General features: G+C 50.8%; 1 protein-coding gene across 2 annotated transcripts in view; it reads right to left on the reverse strand.

Annotated features, from left to right (window-relative positions):
- The window catches only part of NT5M (5',3'-nucleotidase, mitochondrial), a 38,655-nt gene extending 19,172 nt beyond the window's left edge, over window positions 1-19,483 (reverse strand). The window contains exons 1-3 of one of the 2 annotated variants that reach the window (XM_025362620.1): window positions 19,023-19,483; window positions 16,191-16,291; window positions 3,347-3,407 (exon numbers count right to left, since the gene is read on the reverse strand). In XM_025362620.1, the coding sequence (XP_025218405.1) occupies window positions 3,347-3,407; window positions 16,191-16,291; window positions 19,023-19,289 (429 nt within the window). In that variant the 5' untranslated portion in view covers window positions 19,290-19,483. The remainder of the gene's footprint in view (window positions 1-3,346; window positions 3,408-16,190; window positions 16,292-19,022) is intronic. The other variant, XM_025362619.1, reaches the window with a different exon arrangement.
- Window positions 19,484-20,200: the final 717 nt, after the last annotated feature.

Genomic DNA, 20,200 nt, shown 5'->3' on the forward strand with positions numbered 1-20,200 from the left:
GAGAGAGAGTCTGTGGGCTCTGCCCCCGCAGCCTCAGGCCTGCTTCCTCAGGCTTCCCTGTGATTCCCTCATCAAAGCAAAGCAACATCCTTCTAACCAGTCCTGCCTTTGTTCAAGTGAGCCAGAGACTGTTGATGTTGCTGTGACTGCGGTCCTGACATCCCCTTCCTCTTAAATGTGAGCTGTTTCCAAATCCTCTCCAGTGAATGCACGCTACCTCCAGGGGAAGACACTGGCAGTGGGCACAGGCTCTAGACAGGCAGACCCAGAGCAGGCCTCACTGGCTGGCCAAGCGTCAGGCCTGGTAAATGAGCTGCCTCATCCCTCTAAGCCTCAGTTTCTTCATCTCTCAAATCAGAAGAGTTTTCTTGTTTCACAAGCAGCTGTTGTAAACCTCAAAAGTGATAATAAAAGGATAGTGGCTGGCGTATCAAAGGTGTCAAATGAATGGCAAGCACTGTTACTCGCAGGTGTTTAATAACTCTGCTGGACAAATGAATCTACTCATTTAATAACAAACACCGAGTCCTCCCAGCGTGCCACCCTATGCTGGGTGCTGGACTTGACAGTGGGCAGGAGGGTGAGAGCCCAGCCTGCACAGGTCCCAGCCCAGTCGGGAGATGGACCAAGAATAAGCCACAGATGAAAACACAAACCCATTTCAAGTGGTGGGAAGTGTTATCCAAAAAACAAGATGGAGAAAGAATATATTTCAAATATGATGGTCACAAAATGTGGGGAGACTTCTGGGCTGAAGCCTCGTGGACAAGAAGGCACCAGGCCTGGGGGTGGGAGGAGAACATTCCAAGCCAAAAGCTGCTTGAGAAGCACACAGAGAGGGGGGCACAGTGGGTGGAGAGGCAGGCAGGCCCTGCAGGTCATGCTCAGGAGGGTGTACGTGGTTTTTAAAGGGAAACCATTCAGAGGTCTCAAGTCAGGAGCTGCCATGATCTGCTGTGTGAGAAGCCTTGTCAGCCTGCGTGGGACCAAAAGGAGCAGGCAGTTTAGGAGGCCCCGTCAACTGTCCTGGGAGGAAATGCCAAGGTGCTGGCAATGAGAAGAGAGATAAGCAGACAGGTGCCAGGCATGTTTTCGAAATCGGTCCCACAGGACATGGGACTCACCAACAGGCTGGAAGTGAGGGCTTAGAGGAAGACGTCATCAGGACGGCCCCTGATTTCTGACCTGAGGCCGCCAGACAGCACTGCCATCCACTGGGAGGGAAGGAAGGACATGCACAAGGAAACCAGCACCCCAGGGACAGATACGTCGGGTCTGAGTGTCTGGAGCTCAGAGGGTAGTCCCGGGCCGAGGCCACACAGGTGGGACGGCCGGCACAAAGATGGTATCTAAATCTCCAGGAACGGATGAATGAGGCCATGTTGTTCATCTCACTCCCACAACTGCTGGTCAACCACCATGGCCACCCAGTGAAACTCCAGCTAAAATAGTGACTCCAACCCCACAGTCCTCAAACTTGAGGGTGTATGAGAATCACCTGGCAGGCTCGTTAGGCTCACGTTGCTACTCCCAGAGTGTCTGATTCGGAAGGTCTGGGGTGGAGCTGCAAAATGTCCACTCTTAAGGAGTCTCCAAGGGATGCTGACTGTGGTCTGAGGACTCACTTTGGGATCACTGCTCGACCAGAAATGGTGGGCCTGGCCCTCACTCTGACTCCACATTGACTGGCTGCAGGTAAGACACTCCTGTCTCCTGAGTGTAACTGAACTCGTGCTCCTCGCGTGTTAAAAGGGGGTCAGCAAAAGCCAGCCATGGTGGTGCGTGGTGTGCGCCTGTGTTCCCAGCTACTCAGGAGGCTGAGGTGGGAGGATTACTTGAGCCCAGGAGTTCAAGGCTGCAGTGAGCTGGGATGGCACCTGTGAGTGGCCACTGTACTCCAGCCTGGGTGACAGAACAAAACCCACTCTCTAAAAACACGAGGGATGTCAGGGTAACTAGGGAATAAGGTGTCATGAGGACATGATGAAACAGTGGGCACCAAGCACCCACATAATGCCAGATCTACTGTTCAGCAAGTGTAATTCCCACTGAGCACACAGAGGGCACGCTATGTTGGCCGAATGTGTGAATTTCTTTTTTTTTTTATTAAATTTTTTTGTGGGGGGGACAGTCTTGCTCTGTCACCCAGGCTGGAGTGCAGTGGCACGATCTCGGTTCACTGCAACCTCCACCTCCCAGGTTCAAGCAATTCCCATGCCTCAGCCTCCTGGGCAGCTGGGACTACATGCATGCACCACCACACCCAGCTAATTTTCGTATTTTTAATAGAGACAGAGTTTCACCATGATGGCCAGGCTGGTCTTGAACTCCCAGCCTCAGGTGATCTGCCTGCGTCGGTCTCCCAGAGTGCTGGGATTACAGGTGTGAGCCACCACAGCTGACCATGAATTTCATTTAAATATGGAATCCAGGCCAGGCACAGTGGCTCACACCTGTAATACCAGCACTTTGGGAGGCCGAGGCAGGCAGATCACCTGAGCTTGAGTTCGAGACTAGCCTGGCCAACATGGCAAAATCCTGTCTCTACTAAAAATACAAAAAAAATTACCCGGATGTGGTGGCAGGCACTTGTAATCTCAGCTACTCAGGAGGCTGAGACAGGAGAATCACTTGAACCCAGGAGGCGGAAGTTGCAGTGAGCCGAGATCGCGCCATTGCACTCCAGCCTGGGCGACGACAAGAGCGAAACTCTGTCTCAAAAAAAAACGGGAAAGGGTCATGTGAAGAACAAGAAAGAACTCATGCCTGAAGGTTTGATGCCCCCAAAGCAGGAGGGGCTCTGGGCTGAAGATCTTGCCTTCCTCGGCTTGGGAAGAGCTGTTCTGATGTCCCCAAGGAGGGCCGGCCCTGACCCCTCCGGCACGAGTGCCCTCCTCCAGGGCCACAGACCTTTCCTCTAGGTTTGGCAACTGCAAGTTCCCAATTTCCAGAAAGGTCTCAATGTCACGCAATTCTAATTCTTTTCAATAAAGACAATAAAGTGAGTACATAGAAAAATGAACTTTACCCACCTCACCTTTTTAAGACTTTTCATGTTAATGCATCCACATGCCTCCCCAGGCATGATTCTCATCCTTCAAAGGCCTGCTCTGGGCCAGGCTAACCTGACACAGTGACAGACACCCTTCCCGGAGAACCTGTGTCATAATGAGGCTCCATCTAGAGCCTCAGGCTGGGGCTGGAGAGGGCCTTGGGGAGCAGGAGCCACTGTCACAGAGGTGGGGGAGTGCTGTGAGGGTCCATCCCCTTTCCACAGGCAGGCTGAGCCTGTACCCCTCACTATGATGCATGGGGTAGGGCCCAGCGTAGCAGACACACGCCTTACCTTCTCATAGGGACAGTACTTGAACATCTTGATGGGGCTTGTGCAGATGAAGACGTCAGTGCTGTCAACAAGAGAAAGGGGGTTGAGCCTGCAGCACCACGACTTCACCACCCCGAGGCCTTCACCACCTGCCCTGCCTTCACAGGGTTGGGCCCTCTGAGTCTGAACCCCTCACCTGCTGTGGGAGACCCACTCCCCTGTACTACCTGCACACCAGAGGCGTCGGCCTCACGTGCCTGCCCTATCCCATGGCCCTGGGCAGCCAATGACCCTACCCTGCCCATGGGCAGCCAGCTCTGGACTGGACATCTGACTGAAGGGTCTCCTGCAATGCAGAGTGGTAAGTCGAGAAATCTATGAGGAAGAAAGATTCTGGTGTGCAAGTCCCCTGGCCTGGGGAACACAGAGAAGGACCCTACTCCACGCCGGGCTGAGCCCCGCAGTGATCGAGTCCCTGAAAGACAGGATTGGCTTGGCTCCGTGTGCTGAGCGCCACGTCCCGGAGTCGCAGTGCTGTGCTGGATCCATGGGGGAGCTGACCCAAACGGCCTCCCAGGTGCATGCACCCTCATACCCACAGGGCCCCAGCCCTCACTAATGAGGCCACCTAGTCCCAAACACCCTCATGAGGCTGGCATTTGCCACTGGAGCCTGTGCCACCTGTGCGTCTTGCTGAGCCTCTGGAAGACGGCACTTTGCTGACGCTTTCTCTCTGGCAAATGCGTCCCCCAAGAGGCAGAGGTGAGACTGCCGCATCCCTGGGCACAGGGTATGCCCTCTCGTTTCCTGATACTTGGCACTACTTCCACCAACCGCGCCATCCCCTCTCCTAAAGACTCAGCCTCTCCCCAACATCCTCACTCCTGCCCCAACCAAAACTGGCCTCACACAAAGGATGCACCTCCCCAACTCGCCTCTGAGTGAGAGCTGCCTCTTCCTCACCCCCCACAGACTTTAGAGATGGCAGGTGAGGATGGCGTCTGCCTTCTCCACTGCTCCTTTCAGCTCCCTGATGCCAACGCCCACACCCTACAGCACACCCCTGCAGCCCTTCCTAGCCACTGTCACCTACCGTTGCCAGTTACCGTCCCTCATGCACCTCACTCGCTGGCTGGCCATCCTCTCCACTCCTGCTCTATCACCACCCTCAGTGACCTGACACACATGTTCACATATATGTGTGTGCATAGGTGCAGATCCGACACCTTGTCGCTCAGTTCCTAACCCTCTCCACCTCCAAACACCTTCCTCTCCACCTCCAAACACCCAACCTCCAATACCTCTCCTACTGTCATCCCCGGAGCTTGAAATCACTTCCCCCTGAATCCTCGTCTCAGGCTTTGACTCCCTGGCCACCACCCACGATGCTTCAGCAAATGCGTTCTCTCATCCTGCACTCAACTCTTCAGCCTCATGGAGACACCCTCCTCGTCCCAGCTTGGCGGCCTGCCTTCATCCAGCTGAGGCCCAACCTTCGCTGCCATCCTCTGCTTGTGCTTCTCATCCTCCACCCAGGCCTGTCTCGCCAGGCCCTGAAGGAGCCCAGCTATCCCACTGCTCCCACCTGCACCCAAGCAACTGAATGTTGCCAGAAAAGAAAATTCACATCATCAGTTGGACCCGTTTCACCTTCACTTCCTGACCCCAAGCCAGGGCCTGCAGCTACCTGGCAGCTCTCTCCAATGCCCTCTCTGGTGCTCTGGGCACAGCCAGGAACCACCCGCCCCATTTCCTCAACCTTCTTATGGGCGAGACTCCGAGCGCACCTCATCATGGATCGGGGGACTCACCTGCCACCGGGCTCACTTCCTCCTCCCTTCCTGCTGCACAGGAGGAAGCCATACTGCTCCCCTCTCCTGGGTTCCACCTGTGCCCTGGATCCTCCCCCTCTGCCCTTCACAGACACTATGCCCTGCAATACGCGCTTGCTATCCTCCTCCACAATCCTCATTCAAACGCATGCTGGCACCTCCCAAATACCTGCTTGCTATCCTCCTCCACGATCCTCATACAGACGCATGCTGACACCTCCCGCCTTAGATATATACATACACACACAACCTTGACTCCCACCCTCCAGCTGCCCCCTTTGCAGCAGAACGTCCCCAACAAGCCACCTCCACCTGCCAACCCCACTCCCTCACCTCCTGCTCCTGCTTCAACCCACTGTAGACTGGGCCCGCCCCTTCACTCCACAGAAATTGCTCCTTGTCACCAAGGACCCTTGTATCCCTCTGTCCAATGCCCACCTCGCCATCTTCACCCACAGGCACTCAGCCCAGCCGGCCACACCAGCTCTCCTGGGCTCCCCTATTCTGGGTCCTGGCCTGTACTCCTGGCCTCCTTCTCCTTGCTTCCCAGCCCAGACTCCCCGTCTACTCCTCTCCTGACCGCTCCAGGTTGGGTCTAGGCCCCCAGGGGCTCTCGGCCTGCGCTCCTGCTTTAAACACCATGTGCATGCTGATGCGTCCCAACCTCTCTCAGCACCAGGTTTCCACCCACCTGGACGCCTCACACACCTCGCACAGGACTTCCAACGTGGGACACATGATCCCCTACTCCTAAAGCGTGTCCCTCCCCGAGTCTTCCCTCAGTTCCTAGACTATTTTAGATAAGCAGAGACTATATAGACGGAGCTCTGCTCAAGCAAAACACCTAAAACTCACCTATTTTTCCTAGCTTTATTCCACCCCCAATATCAGATCCATCCCCAGGTCTCATGGGTCCCACCAAAGCACATGTCATCTACCAGGCTCTCTCCACAGACCTCACCCCAGTCAAACTGAGCTGTCTCCCACTGAGCAGCTGCAACCACCTCCACTGACTCCTCAACTTCCAGTTCTCGCCCCTCCGAGCCATTTCCACCTAGCATCCAGACTGACTCTTTTTAAACAGCTTTACAGAGGTATAAATAATCAACATGCAATAAACTGCACATATTAAAAGGGTACAATTCAATAAATTTGAACATAAAGACACACATGGGAGGCTGGGCATGGTGGCTCACACCTGTAATCCCAGCACTTTCGGCGGCCAAGGCAGACAGATCACCTGAGGTCAGGAGTTCAAGACCAGCCTGGCCAACACGGTGAAACCCTGTCTCTACTAAAAATAGAAAAATAGCTGGATGTGGTGATGAGCACCTGTACACCCACCTACTAAGGAGGCTGAGGCAGGAGAATCACTTGAACCCAGAAGGTGGAGGTTGCAGTGAGGCAAGATCACACCACTGCACTCCAGCCCGCCGACAGAGCGAGACTCCATCTCAAAATAAAGAAATATGAAATAAGTAAAAGACACACATGGGAAACCCAGATCACCACAATCAAGAAATAAACACACTTGCCACCCCCAAAGGTTCCCGTTATCTCTCCCAGCTGCCCCTCGTGTCCCTCCCTGCCCCTGGGGCCCCAGGCAACCACCCATCTACTTTCCATCGGTGTAGATTGGATAGTATTTTCTAGAATGTTACATAAAAGAAAGTATAGTCTATACTCTGTTTTGCCTGGCTTCTTTCTTTTTTTTTTTTTTTTTTTTTTTTTTTTTTTTTTTTTTTTTTTTTTTGAGACGGAGTCTCACGCTGTGTCACCCAGGCTGGAGTGCAGTGGCGCGATCTCGGCTCATTGCAAGCTCCGCCTCCCAGGTTCAGGCCATTCTCCTGCCTCAGCCTCCGAGTAGCTGGGACTACAGGCGCCCGCCACCACGCCCGGCTAGTTTTTTTTTTTGTATTTTTAGTAGAGACGGGGTTTCACCATGTTAGCCAGGATGGTCTCGATCTCCTGACCTCGTGATCCGCCCGCCTCGGCCTCCCAAAGTGCTGGGATTACAGGCTTGAGCCACCGCGCCCGGCCGCCTGGCTTCTTTCATCCAGCAAAACTATTCTGATATTCATCATATTGTTAAATAAATGGATCAAGAGTGTGTCCTAATTGTTAAATAAATGTATCAATAGTTTGCCCTAAATTTTTAAATGTTTGAGTAAACATTTCTTGAAAGTTTTATTGAGATAGAATACATATATCCTAATATTCACCTATTTTAAGTGTATAGTTAAATAAACGTTAGTATATTTACAGGGTTTTACAGCCGTCACCACAATCAAATTTAAGGACGTTTCCATCACCCCAAAAAGCAGCCCCATTCCCATTAAGCACTCACTCCCACGGCCCCTCCCCACAGCCCGGGGAACCAGAGGCTGCCTAGCTGTAAGGATTTGCCTCTTGTTCAGAAATTTTTTTTTTTTTCTCTAGAACAAGTTCTCACTCTTGCCCAGGCTGGAGTGTAATAGCTCGATCTCAGCTCACTGCAACCTCCACCTCGTGGGTTCAAGAGATTCTCCTACCTCAGCCTCCCAAGCAGCTGGGATTACAGGCACCCACCACCATGCCCAGCTAATTTTTGTATTTTTAGTAGAGATGGGGTTTCACCATGTTGCCCAGGCTGGTCTCGAACTCCTGACCTCAGGTGATCCACCTGCCTCGGCCTCCCAAAGCGCTGGAATTACAAGTGTGAGCCACCGCGCCCACCCCAGAATATTTCATATAAATAGAATCCTACAATATGTGGCCTTCTGTGTCTGGCTTCTTTCACTCAGTATCATGTTTTCAAGGTTCATTTATGTTGCCACATGAATGGGTAGGTAGGTCACTCCTTTTTTTTTTTTTTTTTAAGACAGAGGTCTGCTCTTGTTGCCCAGGCTAGAGTGCAATGGTGCGATCTCGGCTCACTGCAACCTGCTCCTCCCAGGTTCAAGGGATTCTCCTGCCTCAGCCTCCCAAGTAGCTGGGATTCAGGCATGTGCCACCACGTCTTGCTAATTTTGTATTTTTAGTAGAGACAGAGTTTCTCCATGTTGGTCAGGCTGGTCTCAAACTCCAGACTTCAGGTGATCCACCCGCCTCGGCCTCCCAAAGTTCTCGGATTACATGCTTCAGCCACCGCGCCCAGACTTTTTTTTTTTTTTTTTTTTTTTGAGACACAGTCTCACTTTGTTGCCCAGGCTGGACTGCAGTGGCATAATCTAGACTCACTGCAACCTCCCGTTTCCCTGGTTCAAGTGATTCTCCTGCCTTAGCCTCCCAAGTAGCTGGGATTACAGGTGCCAGCCGCCAAGCCTGGCTAATTCTTTTTGTATTTTTAGTAGAGACGGAATTTCGCCACATTGCCCTGGCTGGTTTCGAACTCCTGAGTTCAGGCAATCTGCCCGCCTCAGCCTCCCAAAGTGCAGGCATTACAGGCGTGAGCCACCATGCCTGGCAGTCATTCCTTTTTATAGCTGAAACATATTCCATTGTGTGGCTACCTCATACTTTAAATATCCATCCATCACTGAGTGGATTCTCGGGTTGTTTCCACTTTTCAGTTGCTGTGAACAGTGCTGCTGGAACATTCGGGTACTAGTATTGGTTTGAATACCTGTTTTCAATTCCTTTGGGTATATACTTATGAGTTGAACATACAGTAAGTAAGGCTCATACAGTAAGTCTATGTCTAACTTTCTTTTTTTTTTTTTTTTTTGAGATGGAGTCTCAGTCTGTCACCCAGGCTGGAGTGCAGCAGCATGATCTCAGCTCACTGCAGCATCCACCTCCCAGGTTCAAGCGATTCTCCTGCCTCAGCCTCCCGAGAGCTGGGATTACAGGTGCCCACCACCCACGCCCAGCTAATTTTTGTATTTTTAGTAGAGACAGGGTTTCACCATGTTCGCCAGGCTGGTCTCAAATTCCTGACCTCAGGTGTTCCGCCCTCCTTGGCCTCCCAAAGTGCTGGGATTACAGGCCTGAGCCACCGTGCCCGGACTAACATTCCGAGGAAATGTTTTTTCAAGGTGTTTTTCCACACTGGCTGCACTGTTTTATATTCACACCCACAATGTGAATTGTGGTGTTTTTAGAGACAGTCTCACTATGTTGCCTAGGCTGGCCTTCCGGCCTTCTGTTGCCCTCCTCAGTCTTCTGAGTAGCTGGGAGCACAGGTGAGCACCACTCACTCGGCTCCCTCCTTATGGTTTTGACTTGCATTTCCCTAATGACTGACGATGTTTTCATGTACTTACTGGCCATCTATATATCCTCACTGGAAAAATGTCTATCCAAATTCATTGCCCCAAATCCACATTTTAAAAACCTAAGTTATGGCCGGGCACGGTGGCTCACGCTTGTAATCCCAGCACTTTGGGAGGCCGAGGTGGGCGGATCACGAGACGAGATCAGGAGATCGAGACTATCCTGGTTAACACGGTGAAATGTTGTCTCTACTAAAGATACAAAAAATTAGCCAGGCATGGTGGCACATGCCTGTAGTCCCAGCTACTTGGGAGGCTGAGGCAGGAGAATTGCTTGAACCCGGAAGGTGAGGTTGCAGTGAGCTGAGATGGCTCCACTGCATTCCAGCCTGGGCGACAAAGCGAGACTCCGTCTCAAAAAAGAAAAAAAAAAAAACCTAAGTTATGGCTGGGCACGGTGGTTCACACCTGTAATCCCAGCACTTTGGAAGGCCAAGGAGGGCGGATCACCCGAGGTTAGGAATTCAAGACCAGTCTGGCCAACATGGTGAAACCCCATCTCTAATAAAAATACAAAAATTAGCCAGGCGTGGTGGTGGCTGCCTGTAATCCCGGCTACTCGGGAGGCTGAGGCAGGAGAATCGCCTGAACCCGGGAGGCGGAGGTTGCAGTGAGTCAAGATCACACCATTGCACTCCAGCCTGGGTGACAAGAGTGAAACTCTGTCCCAAATAAATAAATAAATAAAAACCTAAGTTACAGTTGGGCATGGTGGCTCATGCATGTAATCCCAGCACTTTGGCAGGCCAAGGTGTCAGGAAGTCAAGAGGTTAAGAGGTCAAGACCAGCCTGGCCAACATGGTGAAAACCCATCTCCACTAAAAATACAGAAATTAGCCAGGCGTGGTGGCGCACACCTGTAGTCCCAGCTACTCCGGAGGCTGAAACAGGAGAATTGCTTTTACCCGGGAGATAGAGGTTGCAATAGTGGGTTGAGATGGCACCACTACACTCCAGCCTGGGCAACAGAGTGAGACTCTGTCTCTTTTTTAAAAAAAAAAAAAAAAACAAAAACCCAAGTTAGATCACATCAATCTCTCTTCAACCTCACCCTCCGCCCCACCCCCCACCACTCCCGACATGCCCGACATGCTTCCTAAGTTCCAGTTCCAGCTGTCCAGTTCCTTTATGTTACTCAGACAAACAAAGGCCTGGCCTGGCTCAGGCACTGGCGCCTGCTCCTCTCCTGGCCTGCAAGGCCTGTCCTGACTCCTCACTGGCCTGTTCATTCTTCCTCTTCAGGTCTGAGGTCAATTCTCAGCTCCCTAGAGCCAGTTTCCCACCCCACCCAAAGCAGCCTCTTCCCTGTTTCCTCTGTAGCACAGCCCCCTGTTTAGTTTCTTCACTAAGCTTATCGCAATTGGAAATTATTTTAGTTTATATGTTGTCATCTTTCCTGCTGTGATATAAATTCCCTGAAGCCTGAGACCTTAGGTGTCTTATTTACAAATATATCTCCAGTGCTAGCATAGTACTGGGTGCATGTTAAGTCGTAAAATATATCTATTTAATCAACCCATGAATAAACTGCCTCTTACTCTAGGCTCCACAGCAGTGAGCACCATGTTAAAATCAGGTTTAAGTTCTTATCCTTCTAAATGAGTGGTTTCCTCCAAAATTGTTTTAAAAAAATGTTTTTAAAAAATCAAAAATTACTATGGGATTATGCACATAAAGCTATTCATTTGGCAAATACTTTTGAGTGTGTGATGTGCCAGGCATCATTCTAGGAACTGAGTGAGAAGAGTCAGAACCAAGACAATCCCTGACCTCAGGGAGCTGACATTGGAAAGAGGAAGGGACAGACACAGACGTGCAATTTCAGCTTAGAGGACACACTCAGGGTCATGGGACAGAACGACCAGGAGGGGAGGGCAGAGATCTCAGCTGCAGTGGTCAGGGAAGGCCTCTGTGAGGAGGCAACATGCAAGGTTCTCAGTTTGAAAGAGAAAAACAATCTGGCTGTGTAAAGAACTAGGGCAGAAACATTCTGGGAAGATGTAACAAGAACAAAGGTCCTAAGACCAGAAACACACGTGGCACATCTAAGGGGCAGGAAAGAAGCCAGTGTGACAGGAGCAGAGGAAGACAGAGGTTGGAAGGGAAGGCAGGGCCAAATGGCAGACAGCCTTCCCAGCCTGGCTGAGGGAGAGCAGGATTTTAGCACAGTATGAAGCCAGCAGAGGGCTTTAAGCAGTGGGACTAACATCATCCGAATTTGGTTTAAAAAAATATCACTCTGACTGCTGGGTGGAACATATAAATTTGTAAAACTATATCTAAATATGTAGGGGGGTGCACTTCCAAAGATTTGGAAGCATACACACCAAATTCTTAACTAGAGCAGAAACAGTGGGCCAAGGCGGGTGTATGCAGGGAGATAGGGCAACTGACAACTTTCACACATGCTCACACTATTTGAGTCTTTCGTAAGAATATATTCGGCCGGGTGCGGTGGCTCATGCCTGTAAGCCCAGCACTTTGGGAGGCCAAGGCGGGTGGATCACCTGAGGTCAGGAGTTCGAGACCAGCCTGGCCAATGTGGTTAAATCCCGTCTCTAATAAAAATGCAAAAATTAGCTGGGTACAGTGGCAAGTGTGTGTAATTTCAGCTACTTGGGAGGCTGAGGTAGGAGAATTGCTTGAACCCAGGAGATGGAGGTTGCAGTGAGCCAAAATTGCGCCACTGCACTTCAGCCTAGGTGACAAGAGTGAGACTCCATGCCAAAAAAAAAAAAAGAAAGATAAAGAATATATTCATGGCCGGGCACAGTGGCTCATGCCTGTAATCCCAGCACTTTGGGGGGCCGAGGTGAGCAGATCACTTGAGGTCAGGAGTTTGAAACTTGCCTGGACAACATGGTGAAACCCTGTCTCCACTAAAAATACAAAAAAATTAGCCGGGCGTGGTGGTGGGCACCTGTAATCCCAGCTACTCCAGAGGTTGAGGCAGGAGAATCGCTTGAACCTGGGAGGCGGAGGCGGAGGTTGTAGTGAGCCGAGATCGCGCCACTACACTCCAGCCTGGGCGACAGAGCAAGACTCCGTCTCAAAAAAAAAAAAAGAATATATTCATGTATTCCTGAACAATAAAAAGAATGGTCACCCTGAAGATATTCCAAACCAAGCTCCTCAGAACCTGAGGCTCTGCCCAGGGAAACCCTATCTCACACACAGAGCTGCGGGAACAGGGCAGGATGTGCGACAGAGGCCGTCTCAGGAGAGTCCCCTGGGTGTCTGCTCAACTGTTCCCCTCCTACCTGGAGTCCCCTTGCCCTTCACTACCTGGCAGGTTCCTTTTCATTCCTCAAGATGGCAGCACAATGGTGCAGCCTCCCAGGGAGAAGCAGCTCCTGCCTGCCTGCCTGCACCCCAACGCCACGATTACTTTGAGAGCTATGTTCCAATGCCTGTTTACCAGGGAACTCTTTGAAGGTAAGAACTCTCTTATTTGCGTGTCTGCAGCCCCTGGGATGAGGCCGAGCATGCAGCAGGTGCTGGATAAACAGTCATGAGGGTGACTGATCAGCCTTGGTCTCTACTGCTGGGCCCACATCTCTTGTACTCAGAGTGCCCACTTCAGCACCAGATACACAGTTATCCACTCAGTTACTGACGAGTCCCTTCGCTTTGTCTCGATACTGGGCACAAACTGACCATAGGAATCTTCTAGCAAGTTAAGAACCAAATGGAGATGAAGGACCACTGGGGATGGTCTAGATTTGCATTCCCAAACTGGAATTTCTGCAAAGGTATTAATCGAGAAGCTATGAAAAAATGATCCAGGCTAGAATACCTTTTTTTTTTTTTTTTGAGACAGGGTTTTGCTCTTGTTGCCCAGGCTGGAGTGCAATGGTGCAATCTTGGCTCACTGCAACCTCCGCCTCCAGGGGTTCAAGTGATTCTCCTGCCTCAGCCTCCCAAGTAGCTGGGATTACAGGCATGTGCCACCATGCCCGGCTAATTTGTTTGTATTTTTAGTAGAGACGGGGTTTCTCCATGTTAGTCAGGCTGGCCTCAAACTTCTGACCTCAGGTGATCTGCCCAGCTTGGCCTCCCAAAGTGCTGCGATTACACGTGTGAGCCACCGTGCCTAGTCGTTAGAATACTTTTGAAGAAAGCTGCATCCCTTACTACCCCAATGGAGTGTAACAAAGCACACAAGCAGTTAAAAGCTCTGAAAAGTTCTATGGTGAAGAAGCCAATCTAATCCATTGTTTCCCATACTGTGGTGAATTAAGGATGCTTTTCTTGTGATATGCCTATTAAATGTAACAGAACAGCAACAGCAGCAGCTAGCATTTGCTGAGCACCTGCTATGTGCCAGGCACTATACTGAGGACTTTCTCATTATCTCCATTTTACTGAAACCCAGAAAGTTTAATAACTTGCCTGACATCTGGGAATGAGATTCTGGGGAAGTGAGGATGTGAGCCTGGGCAGCCAATGTTCAGAACCCCACTCCAAACCACTGTGCCCTGCAGCTCCTCAGGATACAGCCATGTGGCTGCAGGTCAGCACGTGCTGATCCAGGCCGTAAGCAGGGTCTTGAAAGCTTACATGTAAATGCTGTACACATATTCTTTGCCTCTCAGACTCTTGCTACAGGAACACTATACATCAAGTTCATACCATAAGCCAGAACAAAATTCACTACTCTGCAGGACTTGGACTCACATCCAAAGATAAATTACTACCAAATAAGGTCTACGATTCAACTCAAACTCTGTATTTTATGTTTCTCTGACACCTACTTATCATATTAGAACTTTGAAAGTTGACAATTTTTTGAGGCATTTATATGACATAATGAAGGCCAAACCATACCTTACGTTTGATTTGTCATTCAGGTTGCTAAATTCAAGCAAAAATGTGGCCGATAAAAGTTATCCAAGTCTAGAAATAAATCCTTGTATTGATGGTCAATTAATTCTCAGCAAGAGTGTTAATACAATACAGTGGGGAAAAAATGGTCTTTTTAATAAATGGAACTGGGACAACAGGATATCTACATGCAAAAGAATGAAGTTTGATCCCCTACCTCATACCATATACAAAAATTAACTCAAAATGGATCATAGGCTTAAATGGAAGAGCTAAAACTAAAACTCTTAAAGAAAACACAGGGGCAAATCGTTGTGACCTTGGGTCAGCAACGGCTTCTTCATATGACACAAAAATACAAGTGACAAAAGAAAAATACAGATAAATTGGACTACGCCAAAAGTAAAAACTTCTGTGTGTGTGTGTGTTTTTTTTTTCTTTTGAGACGGAGTCTTACTCTGTTGCCCAGGCTGGAGTGCAATGGTGCAATCTCGGCTCACTGCAACGTCCGCCTCCCAGGTTCAAGAGATTCTCCTGCCTCAGCCTCCCGAGTAGCACGGATTACAGGTGCCTGCCCCCACGCCCAGCTAATTTTTGTATTTTTAGTAGAGATGGGGTTTCACCATGTTGGCCAGGCTGGTCTCAAACTCCTGACCTCATGATCCGCCTGCCTCGGCCTCCCAAAGTGCTGGAATTATAGGCGTGAGCCACTGCACCTGGCCTGTATGTCATTATTATATGTCAATAAGGCTGTTTTAAAAAAGCTCTCAGGGAAGCACATCCTCTGTAATTGTCAACAGGTCACTGAGTGGGAGCTTCAGTCCATAGAACTACTCATTTCACCAGAACAAAACAGAAATATCTCAAGCACTACCACTTCTCTTTCCTTAAACGCTTTTTCTAAATGAGGTTTCCCACTGAACCTCTTTTCCTTCAGCTCTTTGGACAATCTGTGATTGTCTTCATTTTGTGATTCTTTTTTTGAGATGGAGTTTCACTCGTTGCCTAGGCTAGAGTGCAATGGCACGATCTCGGCTCACCGCAACCTCCACCTCCTGGGTTCAAGCGATTCTCCTGCTTCAGCCTCCTAAATAGCTGGGAATTACAGGCGCCCGCCACCACACCCAGCTAATTGTTTGTATTTTTAGTAGAGACAGGGTTTCTTTTTTTTTTTTTTTGGAGATGGAATCTCGCTATGTTGCCCTGGCTGGAGGGTAGTGGTGCCATCTTGGCTCACTGTGCAACCTCTTCCTCCCTGGTTCAAACAATTATCCTGCCAGGTAGCTGGGACTACAGGTGCATGCTGCCACGCCTGGCTAAGTTTTTGTATTTTAGTAGAGATGGGGTTTCACCTTGTTGCCCAGACTGGTCTTGAACTCCTGAGCTCAGGCAATCCACCCACCTCGGCCTCCCAAAGTGCTAGGATTACAGGCGTGAGCCACCGCGCCTGACTGAGACAGGGTTTCCTCATGTTGGCCAGGCTGGTCTTGAACTCCTGACCTTAGGTGACCCACCCACCTTGGCCTCCCAAAGTGCTGGGATTACAGGCGTGAGCCACCAAGCCCAGCCACTTTGTAATTCTTTAATGTCTGCTCTGTCTGAACTGGAAGCTCCATGAGGGCAAGGACTATACTTTGCTCGTTGCTGAATCACTGGGGCCTGCACTATCTAGCAGAGTCAGTACTGAGATATTTGCTGAATAAATGAGCTTTGAACACCCAGGGAACCAGATCAAATTAAACTGGGTATTTCCTCAAGTTCCTGGATCAAAACATCACAGCCCACAAACCGAGATCATTGTATTCAGTGGTTTTCCCCAGGCTCAGCAATGACGAGGCAAGTGCAACCTTGTGCAGGGCCAAGGGGAGAGAAAGGAGAAGGCAGAGAAGGGAAGAAGCAGGAAGGAGGTACAGGGCTCAGTGGCCCGGCTGGGCATGGCTGGGAGGACAAACTTACTTTTGTAGGTTGGCCATCTCCTTCACAGCTTCCACAGCCCCTGGCAGGGGCTCAAGTTCAAAAAAGAAATTCTTTGACTCCCAAATGCTGATGGCCTTCTCCTGAGAAGTTGAGAAAAGCAAGTTACTTCTAGGGTCCTCAGCACCTTACTGCCCTCATCTTGGGGAGTATATCCAGGCTATAGGGGAAGTGGTTCTGCATTCCTCACTCCCCCAAACACACACCCAAGGATGTATTTCCTGGGGGAAGTGCAGAGAGTATGTGGGCTTCGAACCCCTTTCCAGAAAGGACCTGACTTCGTCGGGATCCAGCAGAGACTAGCTAAGGTGTCAGGCCCATGGACTCCTACACCTGCCGGAGCTCTCTGGGACCTGAGGCCAATCGTCAGGAACTGCGTGCTTGCTAGGCTGGATTCGAGTGGCCAAAAGAACTGTGGAAACTGAGGCTGGACCAGCTCTTACCATGGCAGTAGAGTCCTTAAACTTGAGAACTGGAGGGACTCAGAGATCTTTAAGGGTACTGCTGTGTCATGAGGGATAAGCGGGAGGGGAAGACAGGGTAAAAGGACAATTAAGGGAGCTCTAGGATCCTCCCCACATTAACCAGAAGAGCTCTGCTTTTATCTGTTTTACATGTTGAGGTGTCAGTAAGTACATTAAAAAAAAAAAAAAAAGGATTTCGCTGCTTTTAGAGTTACAAAGCAAAAATGCAGATCCTCATTTTACATGTGAGAAAACTGAGGCTCAGAATGGGGAAGAGATCCACCTGATGTCACATAGCAAAACAGCAGCTGAGCTGGGAGGAGAACCCCCAACACCAACCCTCTCCTCCCCACTCCCCAACCCCCGCTGCCTTTCTCCTTCCCCTGTTCTGCTGCAGGGCCAGAATGCAGCACCTTTTCTAGGGTCAGGCAAGGGGAAAGTGACAACCAGAGGGGAGACACATTTCTGCCTAGAAGAAGTAGAAGCCTAAAGCCCATAAGTGCAGTGCAGGCAGTGGTGCTGCCAGCCATTCGGCATGCTATAGAAAGACAGTCACCCTGTCACATGGATGGCCAGAGGACACTCTGACAGCACACCAGCAACTCTCAGGAACCACAGGGACCAGGCAAATGCATGCTTATTACTGAAACACATTTAATCCTCACATCCCACATGGGGTACTGTGAAAATCAAAGGGAATACAGATAGAGCAGAATTTTGAAAAGTAGAAATGCCTACATACACATAAGGAGCCACGTGTGGGGGAGGTTTGTTTTAATCACTTGGTTAAACAAGTGGTTTAACCAAGGGACCAGCTTGGCCAAGGGATGTCCGCAGCAGCAAGCTGTGCCTGGGGAAGGGAAGTAGAGGAAGCCAGCAGATCACTCCCAGGGCACCTTCCTTATTTTGCCTTGTGCTTGGAAACCAGTAACCCTGCACATACAGAGCCTACATATTTGCACAAAGAACTGGAAAAGCTGCTGCACTTTTCAGAATTGGGGGTGGGCTTGGTTTCCACGTTAATACACTCCTGGGCAGATATATGGTGTCCAGACCCCCGATGCCGAGCGCTGTCTATAAATGAACACTCGCGGCACACTGGAGCCTATTCCTGAGGCTGCAGAAAGTACTAGGGCATTTTCTCCGGTTTAAAGTTTATCACTAGGCATTGGCCCTGGAAGAGCTCAGCACACTGGGCTCTGTGAAAGTCACCTTCTGAAGTGCCTGGTGTTGATGGAGACAAATGGTACTTGGTTTCCTTTTGTTATTAACACGTGTCCCTCAACAAACCACATTACTGATGAAGTATCTTTCTGAAGTCAGAAGAAATGTCACTTGTTAGAGACAGCAGAACAGAAAACAGGACTTTGGAGTGGGGAGACCTAACTGTGCTTGGGAGGCAGACAGACTTGGGTTTGAGTCCTGACTGAACCCCTGAGCAGCATGTGACTTGGGGCAAGTTTCCTCATCTGGAAAACAGAGATAATAATATCTACCTAACAAAAAAGAGGATGCAGTGAACTTGTGGCTAAAAAACGGGCTCTTGTAACTTCCTTCTCCTCTTTATCAAACCCTCTGGCAGCAACCCTAGGTGACCAATCAAGGGATGCCAGAAAACACTCAGCCTCTTTAATTTTGTGCATACCAAAATCCCCTGTTCCTTTTGCAAAATACTTCAAATTTACCAACCAAGATCTGTGTGTAAACGTCCCTCCTTGGATCTTTCCCCTCTATCCATCCTGGACAGAACACCTCGGGAGTCAGATGGTAGGGGTTGAGCTCAGGTGTTCAGGAAGGCCAGCTCTGCAAGGGGATAAGACATGAGGTGGATCCCACCTCACCTGGACCAGACTCACTGTGTGACCCCCAGAAAGTCACACAACCTCTCTGGGCCTCAAATACCCCTGGAAGCTATGCTTTCATGGACAACAGCAAAAAAGATGGGTAAAGACACCCATCAAAGCCCTGGGGACAAAGAAGTGGGAATGTGATTGTGGTGGGGGTGAAAGAGGACAACTTATAACGTTTATTTTTCTAAAAATTTAACAAACGACTTGAGGCCAAATATGCCACAAATTTTAAAGTCATCTTTAGATGGAGAGTTAGGTATATTAACACTTTGTACTCTCCCGCATTTTCAGAAGCTCTGGATGGCAGCCAATAGATCTTGAGAGCGGGGCCGCGTCTTCCCGGCGCGCTGTGGCCCCGGTACCCCCGCCCCAGACCCTATTCTACCAGAGGGCCACCCCGAGGCTGGGGCGCTGACCGTCCAAGGTCACCCGCGCAGGGGCGGGGTCTGAGGCTCGGGGCGAGAAGGGGGCCCGGCGCGGGGCGGGGCGGGGACGCTCACGCTCAGCCCTGGCCGCAGGCGGCCGTACTGCTCCGACACCCAGAAGCCGCGCCGGTCCTCCAGCGCGATGAACGGCTGGTCGGGGAAGCGCGCGCGGAACTTCCTGAGGAATCCGCCCTCGAAGTCGGCCAGCACGCCATCCATGTCCACCAGCACCCGCAGGGCGCGGCCTCCCGCCAGGCCCTGCCCGCCCGCCGCCCCGCGCCGCCCCGCGGGAACTGCCGCGCTGCAGAGCCGCCGCGCACACCAGCCGCCCGGCTGGATCATGGCCCAGCACGCTGGCCCGTAGGGGGCGCGGGGACCTGGGTCGCGCCGTGCTGCCGGGGCCGGCCGGACATGCCAGACGCGGAGAAGACCCCAATGCTGGGCGCGCGCAGGGCGCGGGACGGGGAGCGCGGGGCGCGGGCGCGCAGGTACCAGCCCCAGAGCGAGGCCGCGGCGCGCGCGGTCCTTAAAGGAATACGCGCCGGCGGAGGCGGAGCCCCGGGGCGGGGCTTCGAGGACGGACAGCGGTGGGCGCAGGGCGCCTCTAGAAGGTCCGCGCTTTCGCGCTCTCCATTTGCGTCTTCTCAGTGGACCCTGGGCCCGGGCTTCCTCCTCCCACTGCACAGACTACCGTGGAGGAGCAGTGCAAACCGAGAAGCAGGCCTGTGTCGTTAGACATTTTTGAGCCCTTACTGTGTCGAGTGTGAACCAAATAGACAAAGTTCCTGCCGTCCTGGAACTTAGGTTTTAGAAGGGGAGCCAGACAACAGGATGGAGGAACCAAAACGGTGCACTCTGAAAGCCTCTCTGCTTTATTTACAGCAAGTGTCCGCGGAGAGATTGATAGAACCAATATCGTGCTAACATATACAGCCTTAGTAAAACTGGTGATACTCAAGTAAATACATGAATAAATATTATGTACCCCTGTATAGTCTTTTTTTTTTTTTTTTTTTCTGGAGACAAGGTGTTGCTCTGTTACCCAGGGTGGAGGCAGTGGCGTGATCTTGGTTCACTGCACCCTTGAGTTTCTGGGCCCAAGGGATGCTCCTGCTTCCGCCTCCTGAGTAGCTGGGACCACAGGGGCCTGCCACCACACCCTGGTTTTTTTCTTTGTTTTTTTTTTTGTTTTTTTTTTTTTTTGAGACGGGTCCTTTTTTTTTTCCCCGCCGGGGGGGAAGTTGCACCATCTC

This window comes from Theropithecus gelada, chromosome 16 (assembly GCF_003255815.1).
Source record: "Theropithecus gelada isolate Dixy chromosome 16, Tgel_1.0, whole genome shotgun sequence".
Lineage (NCBI taxonomy): Eukaryota > Metazoa > Chordata > Mammalia > Primates > Cercopithecidae > Theropithecus > Theropithecus gelada.